Source organism: Balaenoptera ricei, chromosome 18, assembly GCF_028023285.1.
Source record: "Balaenoptera ricei isolate mBalRic1 chromosome 18, mBalRic1.hap2, whole genome shotgun sequence".
Lineage (NCBI taxonomy): Eukaryota > Metazoa > Chordata > Mammalia > Artiodactyla > Balaenopteridae > Balaenoptera > Balaenoptera ricei.
Genome location: NC_082656.1, coordinates 83,391,188 through 83,409,421, shown reverse-complemented (window position 1 = coordinate 83,409,421; position 18,234 = coordinate 83,391,188). Strand labels below are relative to the sequence as shown.

The 18,234-nt window shown below is 63.1% G+C and overlaps 2 protein-coding genes across 11 annotated transcripts in view; both read right to left on the bottom strand.

Annotated features, from left to right (window-relative positions):
- Positions 1-2,387: 2,387 nt before the first annotated feature.
- F7 (coagulation factor VII) lies at positions 2,388-8,704 on the bottom strand. The gene is made up of 8 exons (XM_059902950.1): positions 8,605-8,704; positions 7,120-7,280; positions 6,544-6,568; positions 6,356-6,469; positions 4,860-5,000; positions 3,906-4,015; positions 3,552-3,675; positions 2,388-3,038 (listed from the first exon to the last, which is right to left on the bottom strand). Exons 1-8 carry the CDS (start codon positions 8,672-8,674, stop codon positions 2,440-2,442), a joined length of 1,344 nt encoding a protein of 447 aa, XP_059758933.1. The 5' UTR covers positions 8,675-8,704; the 3' UTR covers positions 2,388-2,439.
- A 2,601-nt stretch (positions 8,705-11,305) lies between these two features.
- MCF2L (MCF.2 cell line derived transforming sequence like) overlaps positions 11,306-18,234 on the bottom strand; it is a 130,783-nt gene continuing 123,854 nt past the window's right edge. For 4 of the 10 annotated variants that reach the window (XM_059903456.1, XM_059903459.1, XM_059903457.1 and 1 more), the window contains 5 exons: positions 17,650-17,724; positions 14,512-14,633; positions 13,127-13,239; positions 12,956-13,059; positions 11,306-12,851 (listed from right to left, as the gene is read on the bottom strand). In XM_059903456.1, coding sequence (XP_059759439.1) covers positions 12,766-12,851; positions 12,956-13,059; positions 13,127-13,239; positions 14,512-14,633; positions 17,650-17,724 — 500 coding nt within the window. In that variant the 3' untranslated portion in view covers positions 11,306-12,765. Of the gene's footprint in view, positions 12,852-12,955; positions 13,240-13,278; positions 13,372-14,511; positions 14,634-16,719; positions 16,859-17,649; positions 17,725-18,234 lie in introns of those variants that run through there. The other 6 variants (XM_059903458.1, XM_059903460.1, XM_059903462.1 and 3 more) reach the window with 4 other exon arrangements.

The following is an 18,234-nucleotide window of genomic DNA, read 5'->3' as shown; positions in this document are numbered from 1 at the left end:
TTCGCTGCTCTGTGTCCAGCACGGAGAGGGGTGTCTGGCACACAGTAGGTGCTCAGTAAACACCAGTGGACTGAACGAATCAGTGATGTCCCAGAACGCTCCTGCTGGGCGCCCCGGCCAGGGCTGGTCTTTCGCAGGGTGGTCAGTGTGATGTGCAGAGCCTGGTCCCTGAGCCTGGCTCGCCTGGTCTCTGTGCTGCCCTGTCTCTGCACTGCTGGGCGTGTGGGGCGAGACTGGATTCCCCGCGCCTGGCGGGGGGAGATGGTCCATGCGGGTGAGGCACTGCGGCGTGGCCCGGCACCGCACCCGCCGCAGCAGTGAGGCCGGGGAAAGCGGGGCAGAGCCGGCAACCCGCCCACGACCTGCTGAGCGCCTTGGGTCTGAGTGGGCTCCTGGCTTGGCCCCTTGAACCCCACATCCCCTTTCTTCCCAGGAAGAGGAGTCCAGCTAGCTTTCATTTCCAGGAAGAAACAAGAGGCTCAGGGCCTCCAGAGACCTCGGGCATTTTGGTTGCAGAATTTCTCAAGTGTCTGCAGGCTGAGCTGTTTTCTGGGGGCACCTGGACGTTTGCAGATCGGCTTTCCTGGCCTTGGCCAGGTGGCCTGTCCTCCAGTGCCTCGTTTTACCTGCACCGGTTTCATCCTCATGACAAGCATGGCAGCGGGCCCCATCTTGTAGACGAAACGAGGGGCGGAGAGGGTTGGTGGTGCAGCTGAGGGGGCTAGAGCCAGAGCCAGCCCAGGAGGTCTGGCCCAAGGTCGGAGCTCTCAACGTGTGTCCGGCGAGAACCCTAGAAACTACCACCTGATGGGGCAGCAAAGCGTTTCTGTGAAGGCTCAGATGGCGAGCACGTGAGGTCTGCGGGTCAGACGGTCTCTTCTGTTCCAGCAACTCAGCCCTGCGGTTTTAAGGGGCTGTGGGTGACGCATAGTGGAGTGGGCAGGCCCCGGGGAGCCTTTATTCCCAAACACGTGGCCAGGCTTGCGGAGCCCTGGCTACTCAACAGGCTGGACTGTCCGCCAGAGCACGTCTGGCACTTTAAGCACGGCGTCCCAGGCCGGGACGGGCGAGTCTTGAGGGAGGTGGGCGCCCGCCGGGGTGGCCTTGCCCACCTGGCCGGGTTCAGGTGGGGTCAGGCGCTCCCCTCCCTGGTCCCTGGTTCCTCATTCTTCCCAACCTGAGGCCTGTGTGCCCATCACCTGAGGGACTCGATAAGAAGGTAGGTCAAGGGGCCTCACCCCCATCCCACTGAGCTGGGCAGGACCTGGGAACCTGCATTTTTTGGGAGCATCCCTGCTGGTCCCCAGGCAGGTGTCATCTGCTGGGGCCTCGGCTGGAAGGGACACCCAGTCCTCAGGGTTGGGGACTGTAGCCTCCAAATCCACGAGAGCTGTTGCGTTTGGAAACAGCTTCATGCAAGGTTCACTTCAGCAAAGATGGTGATGGTGAAGGAGACCTGCTCAGAGATAAACACGAGGGTCTCCGTGAAATGCCTCTGGACAATTCAGGCAGGGCAGGCAGCCACCGGGGGCTTGGAGGAGGCTCGGCTGCTTGCTGTCCGTGGGGGAGCAGGTGTGCAGAGCATGAGGCCGCGTGTTACGGTCAAGTTCGCACACTTAGAAAAGATCTGGGGGCTTCCCTGGTGGCGCAGTGGTTAAGAATCCGCCTGCCAAGGCAGGGTACACGGGTTCGAGCCCTAGTCCGGGAAGATCCCACATGCCACGGAGCAACTAAGCCCGTGCGCCACAACTACTGAGCCTGCGCTCTAGAGCCTGCGAGCCACAACTACTGAGCCGGTGTGCCGCAACTACTGAAGCCCATGCACCTAGAGCCCGTGCTCCACAACAAGAGAAGCCACCGCAGTGAGAAGCCCGCGCACCGCAACGAAGAGTAGTCCCTGCTCGCCGCAACTAGAGGAAGCCCGTGCGCAGCAACGAAGACCCAACGCGGCCAAAAATAAATAAATTTATAAAAAGAAAAGAAAAGATCTGGAAGGATATTCAGCACAGTGAGTGGCGGATGCTAACAGTTTTTCTGTAATGAAGATGAAACGCTTGAGTGAGAGACGAACGTGTGGGGAAGCGGCACCGTCACCACGGGTGGACACGTCACGGGGGGTGGACACTCACGCCTCTGCTGCCGGCCCGGCGCGCCCAGTCCCCGCGTGCTCTGCCCGGTGTGTCACCTTCTGTCCCCCTCCCCTCTCCATCTGCCTCTTTGAAGCTCAGTCTCTCTTTCTCTCCAGCTCCTCAGAATCTCCCTCAGGTTTCTCTCTGTCTCTCCATCCCTCAGTCTCTCTCTGTCTGTCAGTCTCCCTGTCTCCCTCTCTGTGTCTCTGTTTCCGCTTCCCCTTCCCCTGCCCCAAGAACCACAGGAGAATTTCCGGCTTTGGTGCGCGAAGACCGGGCACACACGGCGGCTTTATTTGCGGGGCGGGCGCTAGGGCAGCAGCGGGGCCCGGACAAGGCCCCCCGAGGGCGGCGGGGAGCCCATGAGCCGGCGGAGCCAGGCCGTGTACTGGGAGACCCGGGTGTAGACGCCGAAGTGGCCGGCGGCCGCGCAGCCCTCGCCCCAGCTGACGACGCCCGTCAGGTACCAGGTGCCCTGGAAGTGGGTGGCGTGCGGGCCCCCACTGTCCCCCTTGCAGGCGTCCTTGCTGCCGTCCGTGTAGCCGGCGCAGAACATGTTGTCGGTGACGACGGGGCCGCCGGGCCTCCTGCGCGACTGCTGCCGGCAGTCCTGGGTCAGGAGCCGGGGCACGTGCACGGCCATGAGCCGGCGGGCCGTGGCGCCGCGCTCCAGGAGCTGGCCCCAGCCGCTGACGGCCGAGAAGCGCACGAAGGCCAGCGTCCCCTCGGCGAAGGCCGGCTCGGGCAGGCAGAGGGGCACCACGTGGTCGCCGAGGGCCACGGGCCGCGCCAGGCGGAGCAGGGCCAGGTCGTGGTCCGTCTTGCCCCGGACGTACTTGTCGGGGACGATGACCTGAGCCACCTGCCGCGCCTGCTCGTCACCCTCGTCCTGGCTGAGGTCGTGCTCGCCTGCGGGGGGGACCGTCCACTCACTCCCCGCCTCGCCTCCCGGGGCCCCGCGTCCCCCACCCCCGGTGGGCGAGCAGCCTCCTGGGGCTGCCGGGGGGTCAGCGTGGGCGTGAGTCGGGGCGGATCTGGCCCCGAGGTGCTGGAGGCAGGTGAGGGGTTCGGGCGGGCAGCCGTGGCTGGGTGAGGAGAGGGTGCCCCGGTTCCCCTGGTTCTTCCAGACGGGGCCTGGCCCTCCTGGGGTCCTCGTCGTCCCCTAAACCCACCGGGCAGCGCAGCCTTGGGTGGGGCACCCCCTCGGGGACCTTGGCGGGAGCAGCGTCACCCCAGGGCCGCATCTGGGTGGCAAAGAGGCTGAGGTGGGTGGCCACAGTGGCGCTGTGGGTATGGGGTCTGCCCAGACGCTGCCACTTCTCTTTGTGGGGAAGGTCACTGGTCGTGGAAGCCCCGAATCGTAGCCCCGAGGTTATCATTCAAGGACCGTCTCCCGGCAGAAGGAGGCGCCACGCGACCTACCCAGCACCACCGTCAGGTTCCTCCAGCTTCTGAGTCTGTCGAAACAGTGGGCTGCGGAGACCACCCAGACGGTGTCGAGCAGGGAGCCCCCGCACAGCAGCGCCCCATTCAGCTTCAGCATGGCCTGACGAGGGCACAGCAGATGCTGGAAGCTCGCGTTCCCGTCGTGGGTGCCTTGGGGGCTCCCCTTCCCGTGCACCCCGGGTGGGGGCTGCTTTACAGGCCGCTGCCGTCCGGCTAAGGGGGTGGAAAACTGGTGGACGCTGGCCGGACAGTGGGCACGCCGAGGCTGGACTCCTCTGCGCATGCCCGGAATCGCCACCCAGGTTCGACCCAGCGCTCCTGGAGCCTTACCTGCCAGGGACACTCTCCTTTGGGGCAGACGTGACCACCCACGATTCGGCCTTGGGGGTTGCTGTCGTTTCTTTTTTCCAGAACAGGCATTTTTCCGCACGGATATTCAACTGTGTAAAACAAATCCAGCAAGACGTGGGGATGTGTGAGGTGCTGGTGAGAAAGGCCAGCGGCCCTGCGGACGGGCGGCTGCGCCTCTGGTGCTGCCCAGGGCTGCGGCAGGCCCTTGCGGGAGCTGCCGGGGAAGCAGATGGCCCAGGGTCCTGGAGAGTGGGTCCCGCTCATTTTCCAAGGGGGGAAGACGTGCAGCTTGAAGTCACTAAAGGTGTAAAGGATAAGCTGTGTAAGGTGACCGGCATCTCAGACAATCAGGCTGCTCTTCTGACCCGGCTCTAAGTTTTCCATCCTCCAAGAAAGCCCCAGGCCAGAAAAGAAAGCCTTTAGAGGCGGCAGCTGAATTTCAGGCTTCCTAGACAAGGCTGGGTACATCCACCTCTGGAGAGACGCAGGGCTGGGGGTGGGGTCAGCTTTGGGAGCTGCAGCCCCGTCGCCTTTCGGCTGGGTTGGAGACGTTTTCCATTTTCCCAAAAGTGCTTGCCGTTGAAGAGACTTGGAATGCAGAATCGTGCTGCAGTCAGTACAGACACTGGGTGTGGTGCTGAGCCCGGCGCGGGGAGTGGGCGTGGGCAGCGCGCGCTGCCTTCTGCACCTGCCCCCTCTCCGGGGCTCCGCCCTGCCCACCGGGGCCCCTCCCTGCTCGGGGGGCGGGGGCGGCCGCCTCCACCCCAGCTTCCCCTCTGCCGCGCAGAGCGCGCCGGCAGTGCCTGGTAGATGCTCAGTGACGCTATGCTTCCCCCCACCCATCTTGTAGCCGACGGGGGGACGTGTGTCAGGACAGTGCTCATCGGAAGCGAAAGCACGCAGCCCTGGGCCTGGTCCCCGAGGGCCTGTTACCTGTGGGCGTGCAGGACACCCCGTCCGCCTGCAGCGCGTAGCCCTCGTGGCACCAGCAGGTGCGCCCAGCCTCCACGTCACCCCTGCAGAACTGCTCACAGCCCCCGTTGTCATTCGGGCAGATCAGCTGGCTCTTCTTGTCTGAGGGCGGAGGGCATGGCCGACAGGGGCCCCGGTCAGGGCAAGCCAGCCCGGGGGCCACCCGTCCCTGGGCCAGGGGCCGTGTTCTGCACGAAGGTGGCACCCAGCTTCCGGCTCCAGGGACAGCCTGGCAGCAGGCTGCTCTGCAGACTGACCCGGAAGGGCAAGACCTGGAGTTTGGGGCGGGGTCCCACGTCTGAGCAGCCTCGCCAGTGGGGATGCGGGGCCGGCAGGCCGTGGCCTCCACACCGTCACCCCTCCCAGGCTGGGGAAAGCAGAGGCCCCTGGGGACGGTGGACGAGTCCGACTCAATCGGAGGCCAGCCCGCGAGCAGCCAGAGCCGGGAGGCTGGTCTGCAGCCGGGGCCTGGTGCCCCAGGGAGCCGCCCGGACTGGCCGCTGGCTCAACCTGCCTCTGAAAAAGGGAACTTTGTTGTGGACACGTGGTTGGCTCGCTCTGCAAGTCCAGGGCCACCAGCGGGAAGGCCTGTCCTGGAGGTGAATTCACACCAGGACCGCTAAGCACCCAAGCTCCAGGTGACCGGCGGGGAGCCTCCTCCGTCTCTGACCGTGGTCCTTTGAGACGAGCTAGGTGGCATCAGAATGTTCACAGGTGGGGAGGGATCCCGGGAAGTGACTGCCCCCCTCTGATGAAGTCGTCCACTTTAATTTGATCTGCCTGACAAGAGTGTTGTTTTCCTGGGGGCCTGGGGCCACCTGGCATCAGCGTGACCCCTGGAGGGGCTGGACACGGGGGTCAGCCACATCCTTGTGCCTGAGCCCCAGTGGGACCTCAGGATCCCGGGGCTTGTGGGCGCGTCCCTGGCGGGTGAGTCTCTGTAAGTTCTGTCCCACATGGGCTCGGAGAACAGAACACCATCCACAGGGCTCCTGGGAAGAAGACGCTGGGAGCTCACACCTGGCCCCTCGGCTGTTTGAACCCATATCCTTTCCTGTGTGATAACGGTAACCGTGCCTGTGTCGGCCTTCAGAGCATGCTGACCTTCTAGCGGATGACTGAAGCTGAGGGTGGTCTGGGGAGCCCTGAGCTGTGTGATACTGTAGTACTGGGCCGACCCTTGTAACAGCAAGTAGGGAAGGCCGAGCTTCCCTGACCACCTCGCCACTGGGATGTGTGGAGCTGGCGGAGACGCAGTGATGCCCCGGGCCCCTCCGGGTGCATCAGCATTTCCCAGTGCCGGAGCCCAGAAGGGGACAGGGCGTCAAAAGGGGAAGAATTAGCACCTTAGAACCGCAGATCCGAGACTCTCAGGTTGAGGCCCTTCAAGGTCACCGAGGCCAACCTCCCCCCAGGCCGTGCTCAGCAGCCCCCCCGGGGGCCCCGGGCCTCCTCACTCGTCTCACAGTTCCGGCCCTCGAAGCCATCCAGGCAGAAGCAGAGGTAGGACTGGAGCTGGTCCTCGCAGGAGCCCCCGTTCTGGCAGGGCCTGGAGGCGCACTGGTCCCCGTCTGCGAGCAAGTCAGTGTCAGGATGCCGAGAGGGGGGCTGGCGGGTAGAACAAGTCGGCTGGGCACATACTCACCGTTGTAAGAAATCCAGAACTGATTCTGAGGGAGCAAAGAGGAAGGTGCGTGACACAGGCGTGCACCAGAGGCAATGCTTATGGTCCCCGCGGAAGGAGCTGGTGGGCTGGGGCGGGCTGGGGGGCTTCTGACCCGGCCCTCGTGATGGGCTCTGAAAGCCAGACTTTATTCTCTGGAGACGAGGTGGGTGCATCCAGGGGAAGCGAGTTTTTTCCTAATATCCACCCACCATCGCTAAGGCCACCAGAGGTCACAGATTTCCTCTCCCAAGTCAGGATCCCCAGGCTTTAGCTCTGCCACGTCCGAGCTGTGAATGCGGACAAGACACCCCCGCTCCCTGAGCCCCCAGTTCCTCCTCGGATGCTGCGTGGACTGTCCAGTCACCCGCTGAGCGGGAGAAGGTGGGAAAGGGACGCACGGGCGCTCTGCCGACCGCAGAGGCCCCGTCAGTAAAAGGGATTCCCGAGGAATCCTCTGGCCAATGACGTAAAACTCGCAGGGTTGTCGTGAGAATCAAAGCAGGCCTCACAAGCACGGGGTGGCCGCCGCACGCCGCTGGCCCCAGGCGAGCTCACCGTCCTCTCCTCGCTCCTGAAGATCTCCCGGGCCTCCTCGAAGGAGCAGAGCTCCTCCCTGCACTCGCGCTCCAGGGACCCCGGCCACAGTTCCTCCAGCAACGAGTTGGCGCGCCGGGGCCGGTGCAGGACGCTGTGGGCTTGCTCCTGGGAGACAAAGACTGGAGGGCAGGCCGTGAGACGCTGGATGCCCGGGGGGGCCCACGCCCTCCCGTCCCCCGACCCCGCCCTTCCGCTAGGTGATGGGAGTCAGAGGGCTCCTGTCCACAGGCCTGGCTGAGTTTGCAATGGGAGCACGTTCTCGCTGCTGCCAACGGGCAGCACTGCACAAGCTTTATGTGCAGGAGGAAGGCAGCGTGCTCAGTAGGTCGTCATGACACATTCACGCCCTTGACCTGGTCCCGTCACGTCTAGGGGTTTATCCCGAGGAAACGCCCTTGACCTGGTCCCGTCACGTCTAGGGGTTTATCCCGAGGAAACGCCCTTGACCTGGTCCCGTCACGTCTAGGGGTTTATCCCGAGGAAACGCCCTTGACCTGGTCCCGTCACGTCTAGGGGTTTATCCCGAGGAAACGCCCTTGACCTGGTCCCGTCACGTCTAGGGGTTTATCCCGAGGAAACGCCCTTGACCTGGTCCCGTCACGTCTAGGGGTTTATCCCGAGGAAACGCCCTTGACCTGGTCCCGTCACTTCTAGGGGTTTATCCCGAGGAAACGCCCTTGACCTGGTCCCTTCACTTCTAGGGGTTTATCCCGAGGAAATGCTCTGAGACCTGCACAGAGACCCAGCCATCAGGAAAGCTGGAGACAAATAATCTGAAACACTAAATGATGGTGCCCCATGATGCTTAAGAAGGTGCGATATTAAGTGAAAAAAGAAGACAAGCAGGAAGGACCATGGGTGGCACCAGCTCTGCCACTCGGACCCCAGAGTCTGGCCGTGGGATGTGAGGGACGACGTGAACCGGACTTTATGGGACAGTGTCGGTGCCTGATTCCCACCTCGGCCCCTCGGTGCTGGAGAGTCACGATGACAGCTCACAGAGCTGTCCCCGTGTTACCGGCTCAGGCTTCCCAGTGTCTGCGAGGGCGGGGTGCAGGGGTCACAGGCGTGGTGGCAGATCATCACGGTCCAGCGTCCCCACACCGTCCCTCGCGCCAGCCCCCCACCGAGAGGCCGAGAGAGCAGAGTGAGAGAGGCACCTCTGAGCCCCAGATCCTGTGCCAGGGGGTGGGGGGTTGTTGGCGGCAGGCGGGGGGCACCCACTGTTGGCCGGGGAACGCCACGGCTCCCAAAAGTCTGGAAAATAATTCCCCGAAGCCTTTCCTCCAAACGCTGGGCGAGGCCCTGGGCACCGTTTGCCGTTCGGAAGGAAAGCAGATCAGAGCGGAGCTGCCAGCAAACGGGAGCGCCCAGCCTGTGGGCCAGCTTTGGGGGTCAGCTTCCCTTCTGCTGGGTGAATGGGGAAACCTCCCCCCCGCGTACCTGCCACGAGGGACCCCCGCAGGCCAAGCAGAAGGTAGAGGAGGGCCAACCCCCGGAGCCGAGGAACCATGGCGAGGCCCTGGGTCGCTTAGTCTGTTGACTTTCCAGGTGGGGAGGCGGGCAAAGTTCTCCAAGAGCCAGAGAGGGTGGGGGAGGGAGGCCTCGCCTCCCAAGCACACGGGCATGCGGTCCCCCACCTAGCGCCTGCTGACGGGACAGCCGGGCCGCCCCAGGGCACGGGCCTGGGGAATCGGGCTCCTTGTCCGAGACGAGACACGGGCGTCAGGATGCATGTCTGGCGTGTGCAGCTCAAATGCGGCTCAGAAGTCTGCAGCCTGAGGACGGAGGACGGCAAGCTGGGAAACAGAACTGAACTGCGGGTGGAGAGCCGTCCCCCGCAGTGATGATACTGGGAAAGGGGAGCAGATGTGGGGCGTGAATGTGAATATTTCGTCACAGGGGAGGCCTGGTTTCTCAGCCAAAGGGCCCCTCTGGGAGCGCAAGGGGGAGGGGTGCGCACCCCCAGCAGAGCCCCTGCCCCTGTCTCAGCCCTGGGGGGCCCGGGTCTTGTCCCTCATGCCCTCCTGGGCCCAGGCCACCAGCTGGGGTGACCAGCTATCCTGGCTGCCAGGCACGAAAGGGCTTCTCAGGACGCTGGACTTTCCAGGCTTAACTGGGACTGTCCTGGGCCCGTTGGGCTGGCGGTCACCCTGCAAGGCTCACTCAGGCGTCCAGCCTCCTCCAGAAGTAGCCTCCTTTCCATAAACGGGTGGAGGCTGGGGACACCAGCTCTGCGCATTTATCTTCAGAGGGGGAGCAAGGAGACCCAGCTGTTCCAGGCGGGTCCGGTGCTACTCCCTCCCCAGACGGAAGGCAGTCCTCAGAGGACAACATTTTACTTATCACCTCTGGAATTTCTATTTGTTACTGTCAACAATTGTTTAGGAATTCAGTTATACAGGAATTTATTTGTGAAGGGGGAGGGGGGGGAGGGGGAGAGGAGGGGGGAGGGGGAGAGGAGGGGGAGAGGGGGGAGAGGAAGGGGAGAGGGGGGGAGAGGAAGGGGAGAGGGGGGGAGAGGAAGGGGAGAGGGGGGGAGAGGAGGGGGAGAGGAGGGGGAGGGGAGGGGGAGGGGAGGGGGAGGGGGAGAGGAGGGGAGGGGGAGAGGTGGGGGAGGGGAAGGGGAAGGGGAGAGGAGGGGAAGGGGAGGGGGAGAGGAGGGGAAGGGGAGGGGGAGAGGAGGGGAAGGGGAGGGGGAGGGGAGAGGAGGGGAGGGACTCTCACAGCCCTTCGTGGCGACGCCTGGGCCCAGTGGGTGCAGCAGCTCCGGAGTCAGACCACCTGGCAGGGTCCCATCAGGGTCCGTCTCCTCCCAGCTTGGGGAGGAAGGGGCTCATTCCTTTGAGCCTCACTTTCTTTGCGGGGCAGCGGGCTGCTCATCCTGCCGAGAGCCTGGGGGTTTGCACTGCCCTGCGAGGGCTCCAGAAGCACCACCTGCCACCCCTGCCGGGTGCGGCCACTGCCCGGGGCTTCCTCCGGCCCCAGGGCTGCCCACCTTCTCAGACCGAGTGCAGCGCGGTCACTGGTCACTGACTCCTAGGGCTCCTCTCCAGCCGCCTGACCCAGCACCACCCCCAGGGGCTCCAGCGACGGGAATCTATCCAGTCCCAGGTCTGAAGGCAGGTGTCCCAGGGCCGCGCTCCCTCCAGAGGCTCTGGGGGAGGGTCCTTCTGGCCTCTTCCAGCTCCTGGGGCTCTGGTGGCCCTTGGTACCCCTGCCCTGCTGAGCCAGCCCTCCAGATTCTGCCTCGGCCGGCACATGGCTGTTCCCGCCTGGTGTGTGTGTGTGTGTGTGTCCAAATTTCCTGCTCCTTATAAGGACACCAGCCATTGGACTAGGGGCCACCATGACCCCATCTTAACCGACTGCACCTGCAGCGACCCTGTATCCAAGCAGGATCACCTTCTGGGGTCCGGGCGGACAGGGGTCCTAGGGCGATGTTCGCAGCCCGGTGCCCCTGGCTTCCCTCGGATGGAGCGGAGCCGCACCTGTGTGGGGAGCCGCGTGAGGGGCGTCCTGACCCCAGGCCCAGTGGGGACAAGGCTCGGGGGTGAGGAAAGAACTCTGCTCCTTCTAGGGCTTCGCAAAGCATCACCGCTGAACCAGGTTTCCACAGACAAATGACCTGCCAGGCACAGGGCCTCAGCATGAATTAGGGCAATGCGAGGGACAGAGGCCCTCAGGTCCAGGGTGACGGGGTCCCCGCAGAGGTGGAGGGGACGCTGCAGGCCAGTGGGGACCTGGCTTTGAGGAGCCACTACGCCCACTGACACTTGTGCTATTTCTCCCAGGTGGCCGAGCACAGGTAGAGTTCACCCTATCTTATTCCTGCAGAAGAACCCCTGACAGAGGGGGGAGGGGGATGGGGGACATGGGCGCTGGGGTCAAGGGCTCAGGGATCAGGAGGCCCCACTCGCCCTGGGCCCCTCCGGCCCACACTGGCATCTGGGGGTGGGGGGCGTTCCAGTGAGGGGCGAGCCTAACATTACCACCCAGTTTCAGATCCTGTGCCTTTACAGAGCAAGGCCGACAGCAAGAGGTGCTGATGTTTATTCAAACACCAGCCATACAATAAAGAACTCGGATTTTTAAATTTCACTTACATCAGTAGTGTAAAAAAAAAGGAACAGTGACTGAAGCATGAGGTTTTAAAGTGCTTTTATGAGGAAGAGATCACAAAAATGGTGGACAATCCCAGGCTGGGATGGCAGGAATGGTGCCTGAACAATCAATATATTCAGTAAATTATGTGAAGCATCATTTTCCAAATAACTTATACACCAGGAGAAAAGCTGCCGGGCTTGTACGCCGTCTACTATACACTCCAGAGAGGTCTGGCCCTGCACAAGGACGGGGAGCCCGTGGGTTGGGCTGCAGGGGCCTGGGGCTCAGGGGGGGCTGTAAAGTGACACATCGCCAGCAGCTTGGAGGCTATAAATACACCCCTCACAGTGGGGACGTATGTACACACATCGACATATATACACACATATAAAAATATCTGCCCCAATCAGACACAGAAAGAAGCGTTTCCAAGGAACAGAATTTGTTTCTGAAACACAACAGTAAAACAGAAGAGTTTTCTTTCCAGTTCTGCCTTGATTTGAATAAGACTAAACTCTGCTCCTGTGCTCAGGACAGTTCCACACAGGACATGCAAGGCGGGGGAGGCGGGGGGCCGGGAGCTCAAGTTTTCCCTGGGCTCCTGTGACAACATCGGTTCAGATGACACCTGCAAAAACTGCATCTTTACATAGTCTTTAAAAACAATAAAAATATCCTAATTCACTGAAGTGTGTTAAAAAATCAAGAGTCCCCCATTTGTTTTTCTGTAGAAAAGAAGGTTAATATTTTATAGTTTACATTTTCCTTTGAAAATTAACCTACACAGGCGAAGGAATTTCCTTGGTTTCTAACTGCCTGTGTTTGTAGAAACGCTGCCTGATTCTACCGAGGGACGTCCTTCCACTCACCTGTGACCAGGTGGGCCACCAGTTTCCACGAGAGCGTGTCCCCCAAATCATTCAGCGCCATGTAAACCCCAATAACAAAAAAGTTTTATATCAAATACAGTATCAAATTGTCATTTCACGTAAACACAGTGATTCTTGGTAAAGATCAGAGGCCAAAGTATCACCAAAAAGATGGCCGTAGAATTAATCCTTGCTTTAAAAAAAAAATGTGTAGAAGACAAACTAGCCTCCTGCCCCCGCCCCAAGCCGCTGGGTCAGTGAATCGGTCACTTCTTTTGGAAGCAGCGCCACAGAACGCGTGTTCCTGCAGGAAGCACCGGACCAGAAACGTCGGAAACCAAAGGGGAGCGGCTGCGGCCGAGGCCGAAGGGGAGTCCGGGAGCCCTTCTGCACCGGAGGCCTGTCGTCTGCAGCCCCGTCCGTCCGACTCCCCGAGGAAGCCGCGGTGCCGCGCTCTTCCTGCGCCGTGGGGCGCGGTCCTGGCGCCGAGGCCGCAGGGCGGACTCTTCCCGAACCTTCGTCTGGGGCCGCGGCGGCGCCGGCGTTCCGCGGGCGCCGGCCCCTCCCCACGCCGCGCCGGCCCGAGCAGAGGCCAGCTCCCAGGGCCGCAGGCGGGGCGGCCGCGGCGCTACCCCTGCAGGTCCGCGAGGGCGGCCGCGCAGCTCTCGCTGCAGCTGGACGACGCGCTCAGCAGGGCGGACCCCGCGCTGGACTCTGCGGACAAGCAGGCGAGCGGCTGCCGCGCGTCCTGGCCCCGCCCCGGCCCCGCCCCCGGCCCCGCCTCCGCCGCGGTGCCTGCGCTGCTCAGGGGGCCGTACCTGGGCTGCTCAGGCACCCGGGGGCGCCGCGCTGGCCGAGGAGCGAGGACAGCTTGCGGGCTGGCAGCCAGCCCTCGCCGCCGGAGCTCAGGTTCCGCACGAACCTGCAAGGGGCGCGGTCAGGGTGCGGCAGCGCGCGCGGGCTCCGCGGGGGCGCGCGGGCGGTCTTACCAGAGGCCCTCGTCGCCCTCCTGCACCAGCTCCACCTCGTCCCCGCTCCTCAGGACCAGCGCGTCGGGGCCCCCCTTCTCGTCCAGCCCCGTGACGGTGTACTTCCCGGGGACCTGGGGAGGGGACGGCAGGGCGCATGGCACACATGGCACGCATCTGCCGGTGCCCAGCGTCCCGGGTAGGACGAGAGCCTTGCCATTCGCAGAGCTTCCGGTGGGGCTATGGCCTTACACTGGGAAGGTCTCCTAGTCCAGGGAGACGCTGGGTCTCACGTGGCGGCCACTGAAGCTGAGCAGCCGGTGCAGTGCCCTTGGCTGCGCCCCAGTGCTCCCACCACACCCAGCTCCTGCGGCCCCAGGGCCTTTGCACCTGCTGTTGCCTCTTCCTGGGCCGCACCTCTGCCCTCACCGCGCATGCTCTGCCTTTTCCTAGCCTTTCACCCCAGGAGAGGGGGGATTCTTGTCCGCCTTGCCCCCGTTTGCCCTCAGTGCCTGACACAGCAGGTGCTCGGCACACCTGTGGACGGAGCTGCTGCGCCATGCGGACTCTGAGAAGGGGAGGCCGTTCTGCTGGACTGTGGGGCTCCAGCCTCACGAGCAGCGAGACACACGACTGGGAGCCCCTGAACTGTGCAGGGGTCACGCGCCACCAGGCTTGGGAGCAGGGAGAGCCGGGCCAGTGTCCGTTATCCTCACGGGAGCAGCTGCACCCTCTCTGGACACCCTGTCGGGGCCCCGACTGGCCCTGAGCAGCACCTCACACCCTCCTGCTACACCAAGAGCGGAATGCAAACCCACGAGGCCTGCCCGGCCTCCCTGCCCGCCAGCCTCGGTTTCCCCCGCTGGTCCCCCAACGCCCTGGCCGGCTCTTCTCACCCTCAGGCCTCCTCGGGAACGGCTGCCCTGGCCGCCCGAGCCTCTCCCTCCGTCCTCCTCCATTTCCCTGTGTCTCTACCCCTCCAACTCTGGGGTGCTCTGCTCGCTGCAGTAAACCAGGTGTGGACCAGGGCAGCACTGAGCGGGCAGCAAATAACTGTTGCTACCGTCCTGACTGATGACTTAATATGTAAATAGTTTCCTCTGCTGCTCGTGCTAAAACAGGACTTTGTTTAGAAAGCAAATCCGTACCGTACAGTGAGATTCTCTGAAACGGATGGCGGTACACACGCAGCTTTAAGAAAGCTCCCCTGAGGGGCAGGTCAGAGGTGTGCACTGTCCCCTGTGAGGTGGTCTGGTGAGAACTACAGGAGGGCGGGCACACAGCCATGGGACCCTGCACCTGAAGGTCCCTCCCTAAGCCCTAGGAGGCACGGCCCCGAGCTGCACCGCTGGCACCCTGCCCCCCGGGACCAGCAGTGCAGCTGACAAGGCGGGAGTCAAGGTTACCAGCTTCCTGAGGCCCACTCTGCCTTCCTCCTCTGCGTCCGAGGAGTTGATGGGCTCCTCGGCGCTGGACCAGCCGTCGTTGTCCTCAGGAGCCTCTGACGGGTGAGACGTTTTGCTCCAACCTAGAGAGGACCAGGCCCCGGTGAGGACCCCCTCAAGGTCGAGGGCGGCCTATGGACGTCCCCGCCACCCACACGTGTCGGCTGGGGGAGCCTGCCCTTCCCAGCGGCGCATAAAGGCGGGCCGGACACCCGCAGGTTTCCGCTTCAACCGTGCAAGCCGCCCAGGGGGCCTGGGCCACAGCACCTGCTTCCACGGCCGGAAACGAACCCCAGCTTCCACCGGACAGCTGGTGACCCCGCCCGTCCGTGTCGAGGCGAACGATGCGGGAAAGGCGTTTGTAATCAACACCTGCAACGCTCAACACCCATCGGCCGGCCGGCCTCACGATGCTGGGTGCTGAGAGCGCCCAGGCCAGGGGGGGTGCCGCCCTGTGCTAATCCCCTGTCTGAGCTTCCTCGGGTCACGGGTGGGGAAGAAGCTTCCTCCGGGCTTTATAAACTACGTAAACATTCCTTCTACTGCCCTGTGTCCCCAAAGAGTAGCCGCTGCATTTCCCATTGGGGGAGAGCGCAAGTACGTCGTGGAGAAATACAACAAGTGCCAGGAATGAAGCGAGAGGCCGAAGCCACACGCCTGTGGTTCCGGGTGCCAGCCGCCGCCCGTGTTAAGTGGCGTTTCGACAAGAGGGGAACGGATCCGGAACCAGTTCCCAGTTCCATCCGGTGTGGCCAGAAGCACACCTTCTCCTGGGAGAGAGGGAGCGAGGGAACCACGTGGACAAGGGCAGAATGCATGCCTGCACGTCCCCCCACCCCTTGCAGTCAGGGTGCAGACAGAGGAGCAGCTGTCCCAAGGCCGACACTTTGAAGGCTGGCAGTGACAAGCTTGTGTTAAAGCGGTGTCAGGGAGCTGCCTCTGTCTTCACAGAAAAGGGAGCTGGGATCCAGAGATCCCCCCGCAGCCCGCAGAGCACTGAGTCCCTGCTCCAGGCCAGGCCAGGCCCGGCGCCGAGACCCTCTGGCCCTGCCTCTCCAGCCGGGCAGGGGTGGCGAGCACGACCCACGGCCCCCCGCGGCTGGCGTCCATGCAGGAAGCCACTAACCACCCTCGCCGCCGGCTTCGGCACGTCCGCAGCCGCCCAGGGCGGGAAGCTCAGACGGACGCCGGGTGGGGGTCACCAGGGGCCCCGGCGCCGGGCAGCTGGCCACAGATGTCCACCCCTCCAGCCCAGCGCCCATAGACACAGGGCTCCCAGCCAAACGGAAGCATGTGTCCGAAGGGGGACAGCGAGGGCAGAAAGACGATGCGGCTCCCTGGGCAGAGGGGCAGCCCCTGGAGACGGAGGCGTGTAAACCCCCGCTTGAGAGCTGCGTGGACGGACGGCTCTGCCTTTTGGTCACACCCGGCCGCCCAGGCCTCTGAGTGACCCTCTGTTAACAGGTGGGATGGTCCCTGTGTCAACACAGTGACACGGGAATAAGCATGAAGTGCTGAGCCCCACGGCCCACTCTTAATCCATGTAGGATGCTGGGGGCTTTGAGGAGGACATCAGGCCGAGGCAACTGTGAATACGGTCACCTCGTCCCAGTAGAAGAGTTGCTGACACTGATACTGAAAAAACAAGGGGCTGATGGAACTCCAGGAAGCAAGCACTTGGCATTTTCAAGAGTGTCAGCCAGGAAGGCCTGCGGCTCACTGTCACCTGCTGTGGACTGAAGTGATTCCCATGGATGGGGGAAGGAGGGGGAAGGAGGGGGAAGGAGGGGGAAGGAGGGGGAAGGAGGGGGAAGGAGGGGGAAGGAGGGGGAAGGAGGGGGAAGGAGGGGAGAGGAGCCGGAGGGGGAGGGGGAAGGGGAGGGGAAGGGAGGAGGAGGGGGGAGGGAGGACGAGGAGGAGGGGGAGGAGGGAGAGGGAAGAGGAGGGAGAGGGAGTAGAAGGGGTGGGAAAGGAGGGGAAGGCAGAGGAGGAGAGAGGAGAGGAGGAGGATGGGGAGGGAGCAGACAGGGAGGGGAAGGAGGGGGAGGAGGGGGAGGCGAAGCAGGGGGAGGGAGAGGGAGGAGGAGGGGGAGGGAGGGAGGGGGGCTGGCAGCTGGGCCCGGCCTCAAGGCTCTAACACTCATCTACCGGGACGTGGGGTCACCTCACCTGTCTCACAGGTGAACAGAGGCGCTGGCAGAGGTGACCCACTGGGCTCAAAGGCAGTAGACGCAGCGTCTGAGCCGAGTGCAGCTTCCCACACAAGGAGAGTCAGCAAAGCAGGGAGATGCCTCGGGCACCCCTGGGCCTTAAGCAGGAACACAAATGGCCAAGACCAGCCCCTCCCTGGAGACCATGGCGGGGAGGTGACTCTACTCCCAAGGGCCTGGGGCTCCGTCTGCAGGGCTGGGTGCAGGCTGGGGTAGGGGTGGGTCTCTGGGCTCTCCTGCCCAGGGAAGTGAGAGGGAGCAGGCTGGGTCCCTGCAGTGCGGACTGTGGACTGAGGCCCGAGGGGGGTCTGTGTCGGGATCTGGCTCGGCCGCACCCCTGGGGCACCATCACGTGGTCTGGGAAGCGCGGGATAGCTCACAGAGTGAAATCCTGTCTGCGAGCCTTAGACTCTCAACCTGGGCCAGGCGGAGGTGGGGGGCTTTGGGTTTCCCTGGGGGGGATTTGCCCTCAGAATATGAGGGCAAGAGAGACGAAGGCCCGAGTTCCAATACGGAACCTCACCCCATCTGCCGTCCCCAGAAGCGTGGGACAAACGGTGAGGAAGGATGGGCCTGGGACGCAGAGCCCCGCAGCCGCTGAGTAAGAGCACCCAGCCCAGCCCAGGCACCAGCCAGGTGTCAGCAGCTGCTACCTGGTGGCCAGTGGGCAGCTCTGCGCATTCTGGGCACACCTGGCCTGAGACCTTGGACCGAGAAGCGTGACGTCACCTCGGTACCTGTCGCCGGAGCGTCAGGCTTTGAACAGAACAGTGACCGTGCTCCTGGCTGGGAGGGACCTACTTCACTGGGCAGCTCAGAGGGCGAGACAGGGTCCCTAACCGGACGGGGAAATGGCGCCAGGCTAGTGCAGAAGGCTGAGCCACTCTACCTCGTAAACCAAAAGGCGTTGGGTCGCTCTTTACTTGGTGTCGCTTAGCTTTTTTGTCGGGACTGGTAGGAGAGGCTGCAAAAGGAGGAAGAGCAGAGACAGAACCGGAGAGACAGAGGAGCCGTGAGCCGGGCGCGCCGGGGGCAGCAGGACCGCCGAGCTCATGCTGGGGTGAGACACACACGCGGCCACAGGCTGCTTTCCAGTGACTCAGAAAGCAGCTTCTTGGGAACACAGCTCAGCTGGCGGAGGGATCCAGAGGTCGGGGGCGGGGGGCGGCCCAGGAGAGCGGGAGGATGAGACCGGCGGGCGATGGCCCCGCGTCGGCATCGTGGTTTTAGGTAAGCGGCCCCTTGGTTTGTTTTCTGAGCTCCACATGAAGCGTGCCCAGTACGCATTCTCGCCAAACCCAGCAAGGTATAAGGACCAGGATTTGTCCGTCTTTTTGTTTGTTTGTTTGAGGTCAACTTAAAAGTGTTTTATAAATTGGGAAAAAAAGAAAAAAAGAAAAAAAACCTCCAATTTTTTGGACCAATGAAAAGACCTCTAGACAAGACGGGCTTTCAGTCTCGGGCAGGAAGTCCT

What these genes read in the sequence shown, in the direction of transcription:
- F7 (XM_059902950.1), bottom strand. Translation starts at nt 8,674, where the DNA reads ATGGTTCCTCGGCTCCGGGGGTTGGCCCTCCTCTACCTTCTGCTTGGC. An exon ending in GGGCCGGAACTGTGAGACGA is followed by an intron (nt 5,001 to 6,355) that starts GTGAGGAGGCCC and finishes CTCCGCCCTCAG; the next exon opens with ACAAGAAGAGCCAGCTGATC. An exon ending in AAGGAGAGTGTCCCTGGCAG is followed by an intron (nt 3,676 to 3,905) that starts GTAAGGCTCCAG and finishes TGCCCTCGTCAG; the next exon opens with GCCATGCTGAAGCTGAATGG.